General features: G+C 43.5%; 1 protein-coding gene across 1 annotated transcript in view; it reads left to right on the top strand.

The window, feature by feature from the left end:
• The first annotated feature begins 1,061 nt into the window (after positions 1-1,061).
• The window catches only part of IL12RB1 (interleukin 12 receptor subunit beta 1), a 228,817-nt gene continuing 212,637 nt past the window's right edge, over positions 1,062-17,241 (top strand). Inside the window, exon 1 of the mRNA XM_069745689.1 lies at positions 1,062-1,293. Within this exon, the coding sequence (XP_069601790.1) occupies positions 1,188-1,293 (106 nt within the window). The 5' untranslated portion in view covers positions 1,062-1,187. The remainder of the gene's footprint in view (positions 1,294-17,241) is intronic.

Below are 17,241 nucleotides of genomic sequence, written 5' to 3'. Positions count from 1 at the left end.
TTCTGCTGGGGTATGTAAACTTTTGAGCACAACTGCACAAGTTATTATAGAGGAAAAAATGATTCTTAACAATTTTTTCCTGTAAAATGCAATTTCTCATTGGTTTGGAATGTTTTATTGTCACTCCTTAAAGTGGAGTATTCTGAGGAGTGATCTGAGAGTCAGAGATGCTTCCAGGGGTCTTCTCTATGCTGTTCTCCTTCCATTCAGAACTTTACCCACCCATTTGAACATTTTCACTGCCCCCCAGACCTCTTTGTAGGGTCTGCTGGAAAAATGCTTGGATGTCCCCATTGACTCCCATTATACTCGTTATTCAAAACGAGCATGCAAGTATTAGGAATTGCTCACTTCCAGCAACGAGCACCCGGGCATTTTAGTGCTTGCTCATCTCTAGCGGACAACAATTTATGTTTCTCTATCTGTATACATCAAATTTACTTGCGTGCAATATGAATGTATACCCGTAGCTGAAACTGTGCCACCTTTGTCTGAATATAATCTGAGATAAATTAAGCTTGTCGTAGTTTATACTTATACAACATATTTTTATTGTAGATCTCTATACATCTTTCTAGTTAAACTTAAAAAAAAATATGATTAAGCATGATGATGTAGTTTTGACTAATATGGATTGGTTAAGGAATTTCCCACTTTTAAGACAGACTTGACTATGACACAATTCATTTTCCATCTGCTGCATAGTCATGTGCTGTCTTGAAGCAACAGTACAATGCTCACCCTGCATAAAAAAATGTTCTTTTTCAAAGTTCCCACATTAAGAGAAGTAACTTATGAGATGACCAGGTGCAAAATGTGGCAACTGAAGCCGCTTTCGTTTCACATCCCTGTTCAGATAGTTGAAGCGCGCCACAGTTTGAGAGACACAGGAGCCTTTTTGTACCTGCCTCATGCATAGCTTGACTGTGGTTTTAAGTATGTCAGCTGCTCTACATACACCTCCTCACTCTGCAGAAACATCTTACTACAAACCACAGCAGTGAACTACTTTAAGACAGTTGTCATTTTGTCACCTACATTCCCCACTTATGATTTCAGTTACAGTTTATGAGAAATACTTCTGCAGTGAAGAGATGATCTTTTGACTCAGTCTACAATCACCATTGTCCCATGAGCATCTCATAACGAATTAGTAACAATAATTTTGGGGATTAGGACTTCGAACCATGATGTGGATGAAATTTCCGCTAGTATCTACTGGGTCTACAGCTGGGATCAATATATTATGTTGGATGATGTCACTAATTTATGTCGCTTTTGGACAACAGACAGGTAAGGTGGTGCAGACACTGCATCTCTCCCTGTTACATTTTGAACTTATTATACATTTTAGACTTAAAAGAGAAAGCTTAAATATGTCATTAGTCATAATTTTGAAATATTGCATATTTAATCATTTTGATCCTGCTTAACTATGCAAAAATTCATACTACATGTCTTTCCCTAACCAAGAGAGAACAGCAAATTCTGCACTAGAGAAAGTCAAGGTTGGCTGATGTTCACAAGAGATAAGTCTTCTGAATCTGACTTTCAAACCAAAATTAATTGATGAACTCCAATAGTATCCCTATGGAAGGATCATGGAAATTGAAAGTCTGGAAAGCTCACAAAAGTCGCATTTTTTCATATAGCCTCTCAAGAAAATTAATTGTCCGCTCCTGGGATATACGATAAAATGAAATAATTAACACAATAATTGGAATTTAGGTTAAATCAAGAATAAAGGGGAATCAAATAGAGTTACTTGTGGTCATATTAGTCATTGAACCCAATTGCCCATCAGGTAGCAGGTCCATGATTGACATAAATTAGTATATTTGATATTACTGGCTAAGTGACACAGTCGCAATCAAGGATCAGTTTATATTCCCTCTCCAGTAGATGTAACCATGATGCTGTTCTCTACTCAACAAAAGAGGAGTCACTGGGGCAGTGGCATCTTATAGCGGTACAGACTGGTGTATCAGCACTGGCAGGTGACATCTCTAATGTAACTGAAAATATACTGTCTAAAACTTAGCTTTTACTTCAATAAAGGATAAATTAAAATCATGTACACAACACATACAAAATTAGATAAAGCATAAAGGATGGAAGACAGTGGGACAAGTAGGATAATGCAATAGAAAGGAAAGAAAAGAAGCAATAAAGGAGGTTTTGTATTTAAAATATTACTGGAAAATAAAAGCATTTTAGTAATCATCAGTCTGAATCATCAGTCTAAAACCACTAGACCAAATACAGTATATCTGTCTAATCCAGGATATTATTAAGGATGAGCGAACGTGCTCGGTGATACCCAGATATCATTCGTGTATCACGGGGCTCAGATGTGCTCCTTACTCAGCGAGCATTGGGCAGTGCTCGATTTAAAAACTTGAATGCCGTAACCTACTTGGTAGTGGCATTGCTGTGATTGCCTGCCCATGTGGCATTGTCAGGGATCATAAAAGAACAGGTATGGCCCGGGTCGGCACACTGACACCATTGCACTGCTCTGTGACACTTTGTATTTTAGGGAGAGAGTACTTGTTCAGGCGTGTGTGTGCACGCTATATTGTTGATACTAGTGCTGAAGCTGAACCATTACACAAAGTGCCCTTCTAAGGCTGCCGTCACACTAGCAGTATTTGGTCAGTATTTTACATCAGTATTTGTAGCCAAAACCAGGAGTGGAACAATTAGAGGAAAGGTATAATAGAAACATATGCACCACTTCTGCATTTATCACCCACTCCTGGTTTTAGCTTACTAATACTGATGTAAAATACTGACCAAATACTGCTAGTGTGATGGCAGCCTAAGGGTTAGTTGTTTGCTTTGCCATTTGTATCACATACTTTCTGTATTTAGTCTAGGGAGGGACAGATAGTTGCAGGAGCAGGTACAGTGGCAGAATACAGTATGTAGACATGGATTAGGGCTCTGCAGTGCCTTGGAAAGTATATAGTTGCAGCATTTTTTTGGGGGAAAAATATAATATGTGTGATCCGTTGAATATAATGTGTGATCCATTGTGCATTATGTGATTTGTGATACATTGTGGTGTTATATAACACTGAGAAAAAGTGTTGACATTTTTTCTGGATTAAATTACTCAGCCATAAAGTATTACGTGCTCTGGGATACATTTTTATGATATATAACACTCCAAAAAAGCATTAACACCTTCCAGACCTGTGACGCCACGTAGGTGTCATGAAAGTCGGTGCCAATCCGACCTGTAACGCCTATGTGGCATCATGGCAGGATCGCGTTCCTGCAGATCGGGTGAAAGGGTTATCTAAAATTTCACCTGACCTGCAGGGACAGGGAGAGTGGTACTTCAGCCCAGGGGGGCTGGCTTTGCCCCCATGTGGCTCCGATTGCTCTGATTGGCTGTTGAAAGTGAAACAGCCAATCAGAGCAATTTGTAATATTTCTGTTATGTCTGCTAATGAAAGGTGTAATGAAGGCAATCCAGAGACACAGTGTGCCTAGCGATCAGAGCGCACACAGTGATCTGACAAATACCCAAAAACAAAAGAACGAGCTCTGAGACGTGGAAACTCTGTAGACTGCACACCTGATCCTATCCTAAACACAACTAAAAGTGGCTGTGGATTGCGCCTAACCACTACCTATGCAACTCGGCACAGCCTAAGAAACTAGCTAGCCTGAAGATAGAAAAATAGGCCTGACTTGCCCCCAGAGAAATACCCCAAAGGAAAAGGCAGCCCCCCACATATAATGACTGTGAGTAAGATGAAAAGACAAAACGTAGGGATGAAATAGATTCAGCAAAGTGGGGCCCGATATTCTTAGACAGAGCGAGGACAGTAAAGCGAACTTTGCAGTCTACAAAAAACCCTAAAGCAAAACCCACGCAAAGGAGGCAAAAAAGACCCACCGTGCCGGACTAACGGCACGGCGGTACACCCTTTGCGTCTCAGAGCTTCCAGCAAAACAAAAGACAAGCTGGACAGAAAAAAGGCAACAAAATAGCAAAAAAGCACTTAGCTATACAGAGCAGCAGGTCACAGGAACAATCAGGAGAAGCTCAGATCCAACACTGGAACATTGACTAGGAGCAAGGATAGCAGCATCAGGTGGAGTTAAGTAACGAAGCAGCTAATGAGCTCACCAGAACACCTGAGGAAGGAAGCTCAGAAGCTGCAGTACCACTTGTGACCACAGGAGTGAATTCAGCCACAGAATTCACAACAGTACCCCCCCCTTGAGGAGGGGTCACCGAACCCTCACCAGAGCCCCCAGGCCTACCAGGATGAGCCGCATGAAAGGCACGAACAAGATCGGGAGCATGAACATCAGAGGCAAAAACCCAGGAATTATCTTCCTGAGCATAACCCTTCCATTTAACCAGATACTGGAGTTTCCGTCTAGAAACACGAGAATCCAAAATCTTCTCCACAATATACTCCAATTCCCCCTCCACCAAAACCGGGGCAGGAGGCTCAACAGATGGAACCATAGGTGCCACGTATCTCCGCAACAATGACCTATGGAATACATTATGTATGGAAAAGGAGTCTGGGAGGGTCAGACGAAAAGACACAGGATTGAGAACCTCAGAAATCCTATATGGACCAATAAAACGAGGTTTAAATTTAGGAGAGGAAACCTTCATAGGAATATGACGAGAAGATAACCAAACCAGATCCCCAACACGAAGTCGGGGACCCACACGGCGTCTGCGATTAGCGAAAAGTTGAGCCTTCTCCTGGGACAAGGTCAAATTGTCCACTACCTGAGTCCAGATCTGCTGCAACCTGTCCACCACAGAATCCACACCAGGACAGTCCGAAGACTCAACCTGTCCTGAAGAGAAACGAGGATCGAACCCAGAATTGCAGAAAAATGGAGAAACCAAGGTAGCCGAGCTGGCCCGATTATTAAGGGCGAACTCAGCCAACGGCAAAAAGGACACCCAATCATCCTGGTCTGCAGAAACAAAACATCTCAGATATGTTTCCAAGGTCTGATTGGTTCGTTCGGTCTGGCCATTAGTCTGAGGATGGAAAGCCGAGGAAAAGGAGAGGTCAATGCCCATCCTACCACAAAAGGCTCGCCAGAACCTTGAAACAAACTGGGAACCTCTGTCAGAAACAATATTCTCAGGAATGCCATGCAACCGAACCACATGCTGAAAGAACAAAGGTACCAAATCAGAGGAGGAAGGCAATTTAGCCAAGGGCACCAGATGGACCATTTTAGAAAAGCGATCACAGACCACCCAAATGACTGACATCTTTTGAGAAACGGGAAGGTCAGAAATGAAATCCATCGAAATATGTGTCCAAGGCCTCTTTGGGACCGGCAAGGGCAAAAGCAACCCACTGGCACGAGAACAGGAGGGCTTAGCCCTAGCACAAATCCCACAGGACTGCACAAAAGTACGTACATCCCGTGACAGAGATGGCCACCAGAAGGATCTAGCCACTAACTCTCTGGTACCAAAGATTCCAGGATGACCAGCCAACACCGAACAATGAAGTTCAGAGATAAGTTTATTAGTCCACCTATCAGGGACGAACAGTTTCTCCGCTCGACAACGATCAGGTTTATTCGCCTGAAATTTTTGCAGCACCCGCCGCAAATCAGGGGAGATGGCAGACACAATGACTCCTTCCTTGAGGATACCCGCTGGCTCAGATAAACCCGGAGAGTCGGGCACAAAACTCCTAGACAGAGCATCCGCCTTCACATTTTTAGAGCCCGGAAGGTACGAAATCACAAAGTCGAAGCGGGCAAAACATAACGACCAACGGGCCTGTCTAGGATTCAAGAGCTTGGCAGACTCGAGATAAGTCAAGTTCTTATGATCAGTCAATACCACCACGCGATGCTTAGCTCCTTCAAGCCAATGACGCCACTCCTCGAATGCCCACTTCATGGCCAGCAACTCTCGGTTGCCCACATCATAATTACGCTCAGCGGGCGAAAACTTCCTGGAAAAGAAAGCACATGGTTTCATCACTGAGCAATCAGAACCTCTCTGTGACAAAACCGCCCCTGCTCCAATCTCAGAAGCATCAACCTCGACCTGGAACGGAAGAGAAACATCTGGCTGACACAACACAGGGGCAGAACAAAAACGACGCTTCAACTCCTGAAAAGCTTCCACAGCAGCAGAAGACCAATTGACCAAATCAGTACCCTTCTTGGTCAAATCGGTCAATGGTTTGGCAATGCTAGAAAAATTACAGATGAAGCGACGATAAAAATTAGCAAAGCCCAGGAACTTTTGCAGACTTTTCAGAGATGTCGGCTGAATCCAATCCTGGATGGCTTGGACCTTAACTGGATCCATCTCGATAGTAGAAGGGGAAAAGATGAATCCCAAAAATGAAACTTTCTGCACACCAAAGAGACACTTTGATCCCTTCACAAACAAAGAGTTAGCACGCAGGACCTGAAAAACCATTATGACCTGCTTCACATGAGACTCCCAATCATCTGAGAAGATCAAAATGTCATCCAAGTAAACAATCAGGAATTTATCCAGGTACTCACGGAAGATGTCATGCATAAAGGATTGAAACACTGATGGAGCATTGGCAAGTCCGAACGGCATCACTAGATACTCAAAATGACCCTCGGGCATATTGAATGCAGTTTTCCATTCATCTCCTTGCCTGATTCTCACCAGATTATACGCACCACGAAGATCTATCTTAGTGAACCAACTAGCCCCCTTAATCCGAGCAAACAAGTCAGATAACAATGGCAAGGGATACTGAAATTTAACAGTGATCTTATTAAGAAGGCGGTAATCAATACACGGTCTCAGCGAACCATCCTTCTTAGCTACAAAGAAGAACCCTGCTCCCAGTGGTGATGACGATGGGCAAATATGTCCCTTCTCTAGGGATTCCTTCACATAACTGCGCATAGCGGCGTGTTTGGGCACGGATAAATTAAATAATTGACCTTTAGGGAATTTACTACCAGGAATCAAATTGATAGCACAATCACAATCCCTATGCGGAGGTAGGGCATCGGACTTGGGCTCTTCAAATACATCCTGATAATCAGACAAGAACTCTGGGACCTCAGAAGGGGTGGATGACGAAATCGACAAAAATGGAACATCACCATGTACCCCCTGACAACCCCAGCTGGATACCGACATGGAATTCCAATCCAATACTGGATTATGGGTTTGTAGCCATGGCAACCCCAACACGACCACATCATGCAGATTATGCAACACCAGAAAGCGAATAACTTCCTGATGTGCAGGAGCCATGCACATGGTCAGCTGGGCCCAGTACTGAGGTTTATTCTTGGCCAAAGGTGTAGCATCAATTCCTCTCAATGGAATAGGACACCGCAAAGGCTCCAAGAAAAACCCACAACGTTTAGCATAATCCAAATCCATCAGATTTAGGGCAGCGCCTGAATCCACAAACGCCATGACAGAAAACGACGACAAAGAGCATATCAAGGTAATGGACAGAAGGAATTTGGACTGTACAGTACCAATGACGGCAGACCTAGCGGACCGCTTAGTGCGCTTAGGACAATCAGAAATAGCATGAGTGGAATCACCACAGTAGAAACATAGCCCATTCAGACGTCTGTATTCCTGCCGTTCCACTCTGGTCATAGTCCTATCGTACTGCATAGGCTCAGGTTTAACCTCAGGCAATACCGCCAAATGGTGCACAGATTTACGCTCGCGCAAGCGTCTACCGATCTGAATGGCTAAAGACAAAGACTCATTCAAACCAGCAGGCATAGGAAATCCCACCATGACATCCTTAAGAGCCTCAGAGAGACCCTTTCTGAACAAAGCTGCCAGCGCAGATTCATTCCACTGAGGGAGTACTGACCATTTCCTAAATTTCTGACAATATACTTCTATATCATCCTGACCCTGGCACAAAGCCAGCAAATTTTTCTCAGCCTGATCCACTGAATTAGGCTCATCGTACAGTAATCCGAGTGCCAGGAAAAACGCATCGACACTACTCAATGCAGGGTCTCCTGGCGCAAGAGAAAATGCCCAGTCTTGAGGGTCGCCGCCCAAAAAAGAAATAATCATCAAAACCTGTTGAATAGGATTACCAGAAGAATGAGGTTTCAAGGCCAGAAATAGCTTACAATTATTTTTGAAACTTGAAAACTTAGTTCTATCTCCAAAAAACAAATCAGGAATAGGAATTCTTGGTTCTAACATAGATTTCTGATCAATAGTATCTTGAATCTTTTGTACATTTATAACGAGATTATCCATTGAAGAGCACAGACCCTGAAAATCCATGTCCACACCTGTGTCCAGAAACACCCAAATGTCTAGGGGAAAAAAAAAAAAAAAAAAAAAGTGAACACAGAGCAGAGAAAAAAAAAAAATGATGTCAGAACTTTTTCTTTCCCTCTATTGAGAATCATTAGTAGGCTCCTAGTACTGTTATGTCTGCTAATGAAAGGTGTAATGAAGGCAATCCATAGACACAGTGTGCCTAGCGATCAGAGCGCACACAGTGATCTGACAAATACCCAAAAACAAAAGAACGAGCTCTGAGACGTGGAAACTCTGTAGACTGCACACCTGATCCTATCCTAAACACAACTAAAAGTGGCTGTGGATTGCGCCTAACCACTACCTATGCAACTCGGCACAGCCTAAGAAACTAGCTAGCCTGAAGATAGAAAAATAGGCCTGACTTGCCCCCAGAGAAATACCCCAAAGGAAAAGGCAGCCCCCCACATATAATGACTGTGAGTAAGATGAAAAGACAAAACGTAGGGATGAAATAGATTCAGCATTCTATTCTTAGACAGAGCGAGGACAGTAAAGCGAACTTTGCAGTCTACAAAAAACCCTAAAGCAAAACCCACGCAAAGGAGGCAAAAAAGACCCACCGTGCCGGACTAACGGCACGGCGGTACACCCTTTGCATCTCAGAGCTTCCAGCAAAACAAAAGACAAGCTGGACAGAAAAAAGGCAACAAAATAGCAAAAAAGCACTTAGCTATACAGAGCAGCAGGTCACAGGAACAATCAGGAGAAGCTCAGATCCAACACTGGAACATTGACTAGGAGCAAGGATAGCAGCATCAGGTGGAGTTAAGTAACGAAGCAGCTAATGAGCTCACCAGAACACCTGAGGAAGGAAGCTCAGAAGCTGCAGTACCACTTGTGACCACAGGAGTGAATTCAGCCACAGAATTCACAACATATTTCATCTATGAAACTTGGTGAAATATTACAATCCAGCCATGGCCGATGCTGCAATATCATCAGCCACGGCTGGAGATCCCGATCTGACTCCGCCATCTACTGATGGCGGCGATTTGTAGCCACGTCAGTGTTTCACAGTGATCAAAATAAAAAAATACTAAATAACCCCCCCTTTATCACCCCCATAGGTAGGGAACATAATAAAATAAAGAAAATATATTTATTTCTATTTTTCCACTAGGGTTAGGGTTAGGGTTGGAATTAGGGTTGCAATTAGGGTTAGGGTTAGGGTTAGAGTTAGGATTGCAATTAGGGTTAGGGTTGGGGTTAGAATTAGGGTTAGAACTAGGGTTAGAATTAGGCTCTGCACACAGTGCGGATTTGGCTGCAGATCCGCAGCAGATTGGTCGCTGCGGATTCGTAGCAGTTTTCTTCATGTTTACAATACCATGTAAACCTATGGAAAACCAAATCCACTGTGCCCATGGTGCTCAGTAAATCTGCACAAAAAACACTGGAAATCCGCAATAAATCCACAGGTAAAATGCAGTGAGATTTACCTGTGGATTTTTCAAATCCGCACACAAATCCGCAACGTGGGCTCATAGCCTTAGGGTTAGGGTTGGAATTAGAGTTAGGGTTGGAATTAGGGTTAGGGTTGGAATTAGGGTTAAGATTAGGGTTAGGGGTGTGTTGGGGTTAGGGTTGTGGTTAGGGGTATGTTGGGGTTAGGGTTGTGATTAGGGTCATGGTTAGAGTTGGGATTAGGGTTAGGGGTGTGTTGGGGTTAGTGTTGGAGTTAGAATTGAGGGGTTTCCACTGTTTAGGCACATCAGGGGTCTCCAAACGCGACATGGCGCCACTATTGATTCAAGCCAATCTTGCGTTCAAAAAGTCAAATGCTGCTCCCTCCCTTCCGAGCCCCGACGTGTGCCCAAACAGTGGTTTACCCCCACATATGGGGTATCAGTGTACTCAGGACAAACTGGCAACAACTATTGGGGTCCAATTTCTCCTGTTACCCTTGTGAAAATAAAAAATTGCTTGCTAAAAAATCATTTTTGAGGAAAGAAAAATGATTTTTTATTTTCGCGGCTCTGTGTTATAAACTTCTGTGAAGCACTTGGGGGTTGAACGTGCTCACCACACATCTAGATAAGTTCCTTGGGGGGGTCTAGTTTCCAAAATGGGGTCACTTGTGGGGGGTTTCTACTGTTTAGGCACATCAGGGGCTCTGCAAACGCAACATGATGCCCGCAGGCCATTCCATCCAAGTCTTCATTTCAAAACGTCACTACTTCCCTTCCAAGCCCCGATGTGTGCCCAAATAGTGGTTTACTCTCACATATGGGGTATCAGCGTACTCAGGACAAATTGGACAACAACTTTTGGGGTCCAATTTCTCCTGTTACCCTTGTGAAAATAAAAAATTGCTGGCTAAAAAATCATTTTTCTGGAAAGAAAAATTATTTTTTATTTTCACGGCTCTGCGTGAAGCACTTGGGGGTTCAAAGTGCTCACCACACATCTAGATAGGTTCCTTGGGGGTCTAGTTTCCAAAATGTGGTCAGTTTTGGGGGAGCTCCAATGTTTATGCACATAGGGGCTCTCCAAACGCAACATGGCGCCACTATTGATTCAAGCCAATCTTGCGTTCAAAAAGTCAAATGGTGATCCCTCTCTTCCGAGCCCTGACGTGTGCCCAAACAGTGGTTTACCCCCACATATGGGAATCAGCATACTCAGGACAAACTGGACAACAACTTTTGTGGTCCAATTTCTCCTGTCACCCTTGTGAAAATAAAAAAAATGCGGGCTAAACAATCATTTTTGAGGAAAGAAAAATGATTTTTTTATTTTCACGGCTCTGCGTTATAAACTTCTGTGAAGCAATTGGGGTTCAAAATGTTCACCACACATCTAGATAAGTTCCTTGGGGGGGGTCTAGTTTCCAAAATGGGGTCACTTGTGGGAGGTTTCTTCTGTTTAGGCACATCAGGGGCTCTGCAAACGCAACGTGATGCCAGCAGACCATTCCATCAAAGTCTGCATTTCAAAACGTCACTACTTCCCTTCCGAGCCCCGACGTGTACCAAAAAAGTAGTTTACCCCCACATATGGGGTATCAGTGTACTCAGGACAAACTGGACAACTTTTGGGATCGAATTTCTCCTGTTACCCTTGTAGAAAGAAAAAATTACGGGCTAAAAAATCATTTTTGAGGAAAGAAAAATGATTTTTTATTTTCACGGCTCTGCGTTATAAACTTCTGTGACGCACTTGGGGGTTCAAAGTGCTCACCACACATCTACATAAGTTCCTTGGGGGTGTCTAGTTACCAAAATGGGGTCAGTTGTGGGGGAGCTCCAATGTTTATGCACACAGGGCTCTCCAAACGCGACATGGTGTCCGCTAACGATTGGAGCAAATTTTCCTTTTAAAAAGTTAAATGGTGCTGCTTCCCTTCCGATCCCTGCCGTACACCCAAACAGTGGTTTATCCCCACATATGAGGTATTGGTGTACTCAGGAGACATTGCACAACACATTTTGGATCCATTTTATCCTGTTGCCCATGTGAAAATGAAAAAATTGAGGCTAAAAAATGTTTTTGTGAAAAAAAGTGCTTTTCATATTTACGGATCAATCTGTGAAGCACCTGAGGGTTTATACTGCTCACTAAGCATCTAGATAAGTTCCGTGGGGGGGTCTAGTTTCCAAAATGGGGTCACTTGTTTGGGAGCTCCAATGTTTAGGCACAGTAGGGCTCTCCAACCCGACATGGTGTACGCTAACGATTGTAGCTAATTTTCCTTTCAAAAAGTCAAATTGCACTCCTTCCCTTCTGAGCCTTGCCGTATGCCCAAACAGTGGTTCCCCCCCACATATGGGGTATCGGTGTACTCAGGACAAATTGGACAACTACTTGCGTGGTCCAGTTTCTCCTTTTACCCTTGGTAAAATAAAAAAATTGTTGCTAAAAATAATTTTTGTGACTAAAAAGTTAAACATTCATTTTTTTCTTACATGTTGCTTCTGCTTCTGTGAAACACCTGAAGGGTTAATAAACTTCTTGAATGTGGTTTTATGCACCTTGAGGGGTGCAGTTTTTAGAATGGTGTCACTTTTGGGTATTTTCAGCCATATAGACCCCTCAATCTGACTTCAAATGTGAGGTGGTCCTTAAAAAAAATGGTTTTGTAAATTTTGTTGTAAAAATTAGAAATCGCTGGTCAAATTTTAACCCTTATAACATCCTAGCAAGAAAAAATTTTGCTTCCAAAATTGTGCTGATGTAAAGTAGAAATGTGGGAAATGTTATTTATTAACTATTTTGTGTCACATAACTCTCTGGTTTAACAGAATAAAAATTCAAAATTTGAAAATTTTCAAAATTTTTGCCAAATTTCCATTTTTTTCACAAATAAATTATCGACCTAAACTTACCACTAACATGAAGCCCAATATGTCACAAAAAAACATTCTCAGAATCGCTACGATCCGTTGAAGCGTTCCTGAGTTATTACCTCATAAAGGGACACTGGTCAGAATTGCAAAAAATCGCCAGGTCATTAAGGTCAAAATAGGCTGGGTCATGAAGGGGTTAAAAAATGTTGCTGTGCTAAATTTCTCACCCATACAGTATTCCGTGGTATCGGGGACATTACTGTGATATCTGTCACTCAAAAAAAGTGCTCAAAAATGTTGCTGGGTTACATTTCTCAGCCACACAGTATTCTATGGTGTGGGGTAAAAAAAGCACTCAAAAAAGCATTAAAAATATTTGCTTTATTACGTTTCTTAGCCATACAGTGTTCCGTGGTCTGGGAGTACATTTCTGTGATATATAAGACTCCAAAAAAGCAGATACTGTATATTTTTTGCTGGTTTAAATTTCTCACCCATACACTATTCCGTGACTTGAAGTACATTTCTGCTATCTATAACATTCCCAAATGTGTTACAAAATTTTGCTGGGTTAAATTTCTCAGCTATACATACATGTGATTTCTAATACTCAAAAAAGCATTCAAAATGTTTGCTTTATTACTTTATTACATTTCTCAGCACACAGTATTCCATGGTCTGGGGTACTTTTTGTGATGTACAACACTCAAAAAAAGCATATTTTTGCTAGGTAAATTTCTCTACCAAAGAGTATTCCGTGTTCTGGGGTACATTTCTGTAATATTTAACACTTCCGAAAAGTTTTGAAAAATGTTTCTGGATACTATTCCTCATTCATATAGTATTACGCAGTTTGTGATACATTTCATTAGTACATAACACTTGCAAAAAGTGTTGCAAAATTATTCTTCATTGAATTACTCATCCATACAGTATTGCGTGTTCCAACTCAAAAAAATTGCTTTGACTGCAGTCAGTGACCACATTTTTTATTTATATTAAAAAAATTGTTTTCAAGAGACATTGCAATTAGAAAATGCATAAGGCATGCGGTAAGGGACGGGGAAGTGTTTAGGATGGTGTACACAGACACCGATGGCGTGGGGCTGGTGCGACTATGCCTGTTGCTGGAGCATAAGAAACATGCCCATCCATGACACATAGTTTCCTGTCCTGCTGTGCAAGTAGGCACAGTATTCCACTTCTGAAGCTAGAGCAGTGTGAACAGGTGGTCAGTTGGATAGCAGATAATGCTTCCAGCATGCTTGGCAGCACCATTAAGTCTTCCACATGGTCCAGTCTCACCAGCCAACAGTCTGCATCACTTCATCCTCACCCTGATCCTCCTTCCTCCCACCATGTTGAGTCCCAGACTAGGACACTCCGAGGAGCTCTTTACAACAAAATTTCTTGATTGTGGACCCCTCACTCTGCATGCTACCAGAGACAGGAGGGCATGCTGTTTAGTGATGCACAAAACTTAGACCGCATGAAGATTACGATGGGGAATGGCAAATTTTGTCTAAAGAGAAAGATGATGATGAGACACAGTTGACATGAGTCCGCTTGTTGTTGTTAAGTCATAAAGTAAGGAGGACTAGGGTGTGGAGGTGGAAGATGAGGTGGTGAATGATGATCTAAACTACTCAACCTTGGAATTTGACAAGCAGAGCGAAGCCAACAGCACTGAGGGGAAGGGATTGGCAGCACCAAAATAGGCAGTAAGTGGCACTGATGTGACGTGATGTGATGTGATGTGAACAAAGTGGGCAACTGTTCCGCAGGGCACGGACAATCCTGAATTTCTCCATAAGAGTTAGGTGGTCCCAAGTTTGGGACTTTTTTAAAGAAAGTTCTGAGACAAAAAAATGGTAATTTGCAACCTTTGCTAAGACAAGATCAGCAGGGGCCTGATTACTAAGAACCTATCAGCCACCTGCATGATTAGGCACATGTCTAAGCTCCCGACTCAGTGGTCTCAACGTCTGGTTCTTCTCCTGATCTGCCTCTTCTCCTGTACTAGGTGCTTCCAAATTCCCTGTCCATAACACTGGTGCAGATGCATCCTACCCTGCACCTATCCTTCAATGTTCTGACTTACCATCATCATGCACTTCCAAATCTTTGTCCCAGCACAGCGTTCAGTTGTCCCTACCCCAGGCCTTGGAATGAAAGAGAAAGTTTCCAACCACCCACACACAGGCCTAAAGGCTAAACAGACACATTTCCAGGCTGCTTGCAATGGAAATGTTGCCATTTCAGCTTGTTGACACAGGATTTCTGCCAACTCATGGCAGCAGCCGACTTTCGGTACTTGGTCCCCAGCAGCCACTTTTTCTCCCTGTGTGGCGCCTTGTTCCAGCATGTGTCCAGGAACATCACCTGTGCCCTTCCCAAGAGAGCTTAGTGGGATTGTCCACTTAACCACCGACATGTGGACAAGCACTTGTGACCACGAATGCTACATTCCACTGAGGACACACTGGGTGAACTTTGTGGCCGAGTCCCACCCTGGCACGGCACATGTGCTCCTGACAATGAGGATTGCTGGCCCTACTTCTATCAGGGTTTTCTCCACCTCAACATCAGTTCCTGTACCCCCTCCTGCTTCTACTCCATCTCCGATGTGTTATCTCAGAGCACGTTGTCCACATCATCCAGAAGCTCTGCAGCATTGCCTCTGCGAAACGGCAACAGGCTCTGCTGAAGATGATTTGTCTAGGAGACAAACCATGCACCATTGGAGAGTTACTTAAAGGAATAACAGACCAGACAGATTTGTGGCTTTTGCCACTGAGCCTCAAACCAGGCATAACCGTGGGTGATATGTTGTGAATTCTGTTGTCAAGCTCCCTCCTGTGGTCGTGAATGGTACTTCGGTGAGTTCTGTCCGTGGGCTCCCTCTGGTGGCTGTCAGTGGAGCTGCTGCTTCTGAGGTTCCTTACACAGGTGACATGGTTTGTCCTTTGGTTGGCTTCTCTATTTAACTCCACTTAGATCGTTACTCCATGCCAGCTGTCAATGTTTCTGCATTGGCTCAGTTCGCTCTTGGATTTTTCTGGTGACCTGTCTACTCCAGCAGAAGCTAAGTTCCTGATAGTATCTAATTCGTTCATTGTTTTCTTGTCCAGCTGGATATCATGATTTTGTCTTGCTAGCTGGAAGCTCTGGGATGCAGAGTGGCATCTCCGCACCGTTAGTCGGTGCGGAGGTCTTTTTTGCACACTCTGCGTGGTCTTTTGTAGTTTTTTGTGCTGATCGCAAAGCTACCTTTCCTATCCTCTGTCTATTTAGTAAGTCTGGCCTTCCTTTGCTGAAACCTGTTTCATTTCTGCGTTTGTGACTTTCATCTTTACTCACAGTCAATATATGTGGGGGGCTGCCTTTTCCTTTGGGGAATTTCTCTGAGGCAAGGTAGGCTTTATTTTCTATCTCTAGGGCTAGCTAGCTCTTAGGCTGTGACGAGGCACCTAGGGAGCGTCAGGAGCGCTCAATGGCTATTTCTAGTGTGTGTGATAGGATTAGGGATTGCGGTCAGCATAGCTTCCACATCCCAGAGCTTGTCCAGTGTGAGTTTTAACTATCAGGTCATTCCGGGTGCTCCTAACCACCAGGTCATAACAGTGATAATGGTTGTAATCTGGTGGCAGCTTTGAAGCTTGGCAAGCTCACAAATTTGCCATGCTTGGCTCACGTGCTCAATTTGGTAGTTCAGCAGTTTTTTAAAACCTATCCAGATTTCCCAGAGGTTCTGGTCAAGGAAAGTCACGTCAGCGCCCATTTCCGAAAGTCGGCTACAGCTGCTTACGCTCTGGCAGTTCATGCAAGTGCCAGCTCACCAACTGGTGTGCAACTTGCCCACACACTGGAGCTTGACACTGCACATGCTGGAAAGGCTCTGTTGGCAGCAGAGGTCAGTTATTGAGTACCAGCTCTGTCAGTATTCTGGTCAGCCTCCTCACATAACACCTGAAGAGTGGGCATGGATGTCTGACATTTGTGCAGTTCTCCAAGACTTTGAGGACCACAAATATGGTGAGCAGCGATGACACTATAGTCAAAACAACTATCCCGCTTCCGTGCCTATTTAAACAATCTCTGCTCACAATTAAACATGAAGTTTTGCATGCGGCTCAGGTGGAGATGGAGGAAGACATGAGACAGGGAGATACTACCCACCCCAGCCTCTTCTCACCTGCTTAGTGTAGATTGGTTAACAATGAGGAGGTGGAGGCTGAGAAGGAGGAGGAGGGACAGGAACGGTCATTTGGGAGACAAAGGAATACAGGGCATCTTCAACATGGACAGGAAGCTCCTGAAGGTAGTTATGCTGGCCAGACAGAACGCTGCGGTACTGAAGATAATAATAATATAATAATAATTTTTATTTATATAGCGCCAACATATTCCGCAGCGCTTTACAAATTATAGAGGGGACTTGTACATACAATAGACATTACAGCATAACAGAAATACAGTTCAAAACAGATACCAAGAGGAGTGAGGGCCCTGCTCGTAAGCTTACAAACTATGAGGAAAAGGGGAGACACGAGAGGTGGATGGTAACAATTGCTATAGTTATTCGGACCAGCCATAGTGTAAGGCTTGGGTGTTCATGTAAAGCTG

The sequence above is a fragment of the Ranitomeya imitator genome, chromosome 1 (assembly GCF_032444005.1).
Source record: "Ranitomeya imitator isolate aRanImi1 chromosome 1, aRanImi1.pri, whole genome shotgun sequence".
NCBI lineage: Eukaryota > Metazoa > Chordata > Amphibia > Anura > Dendrobatidae > Ranitomeya > Ranitomeya imitator.
This window is presented reverse-complemented; position numbering and strand designations above follow the sequence as displayed.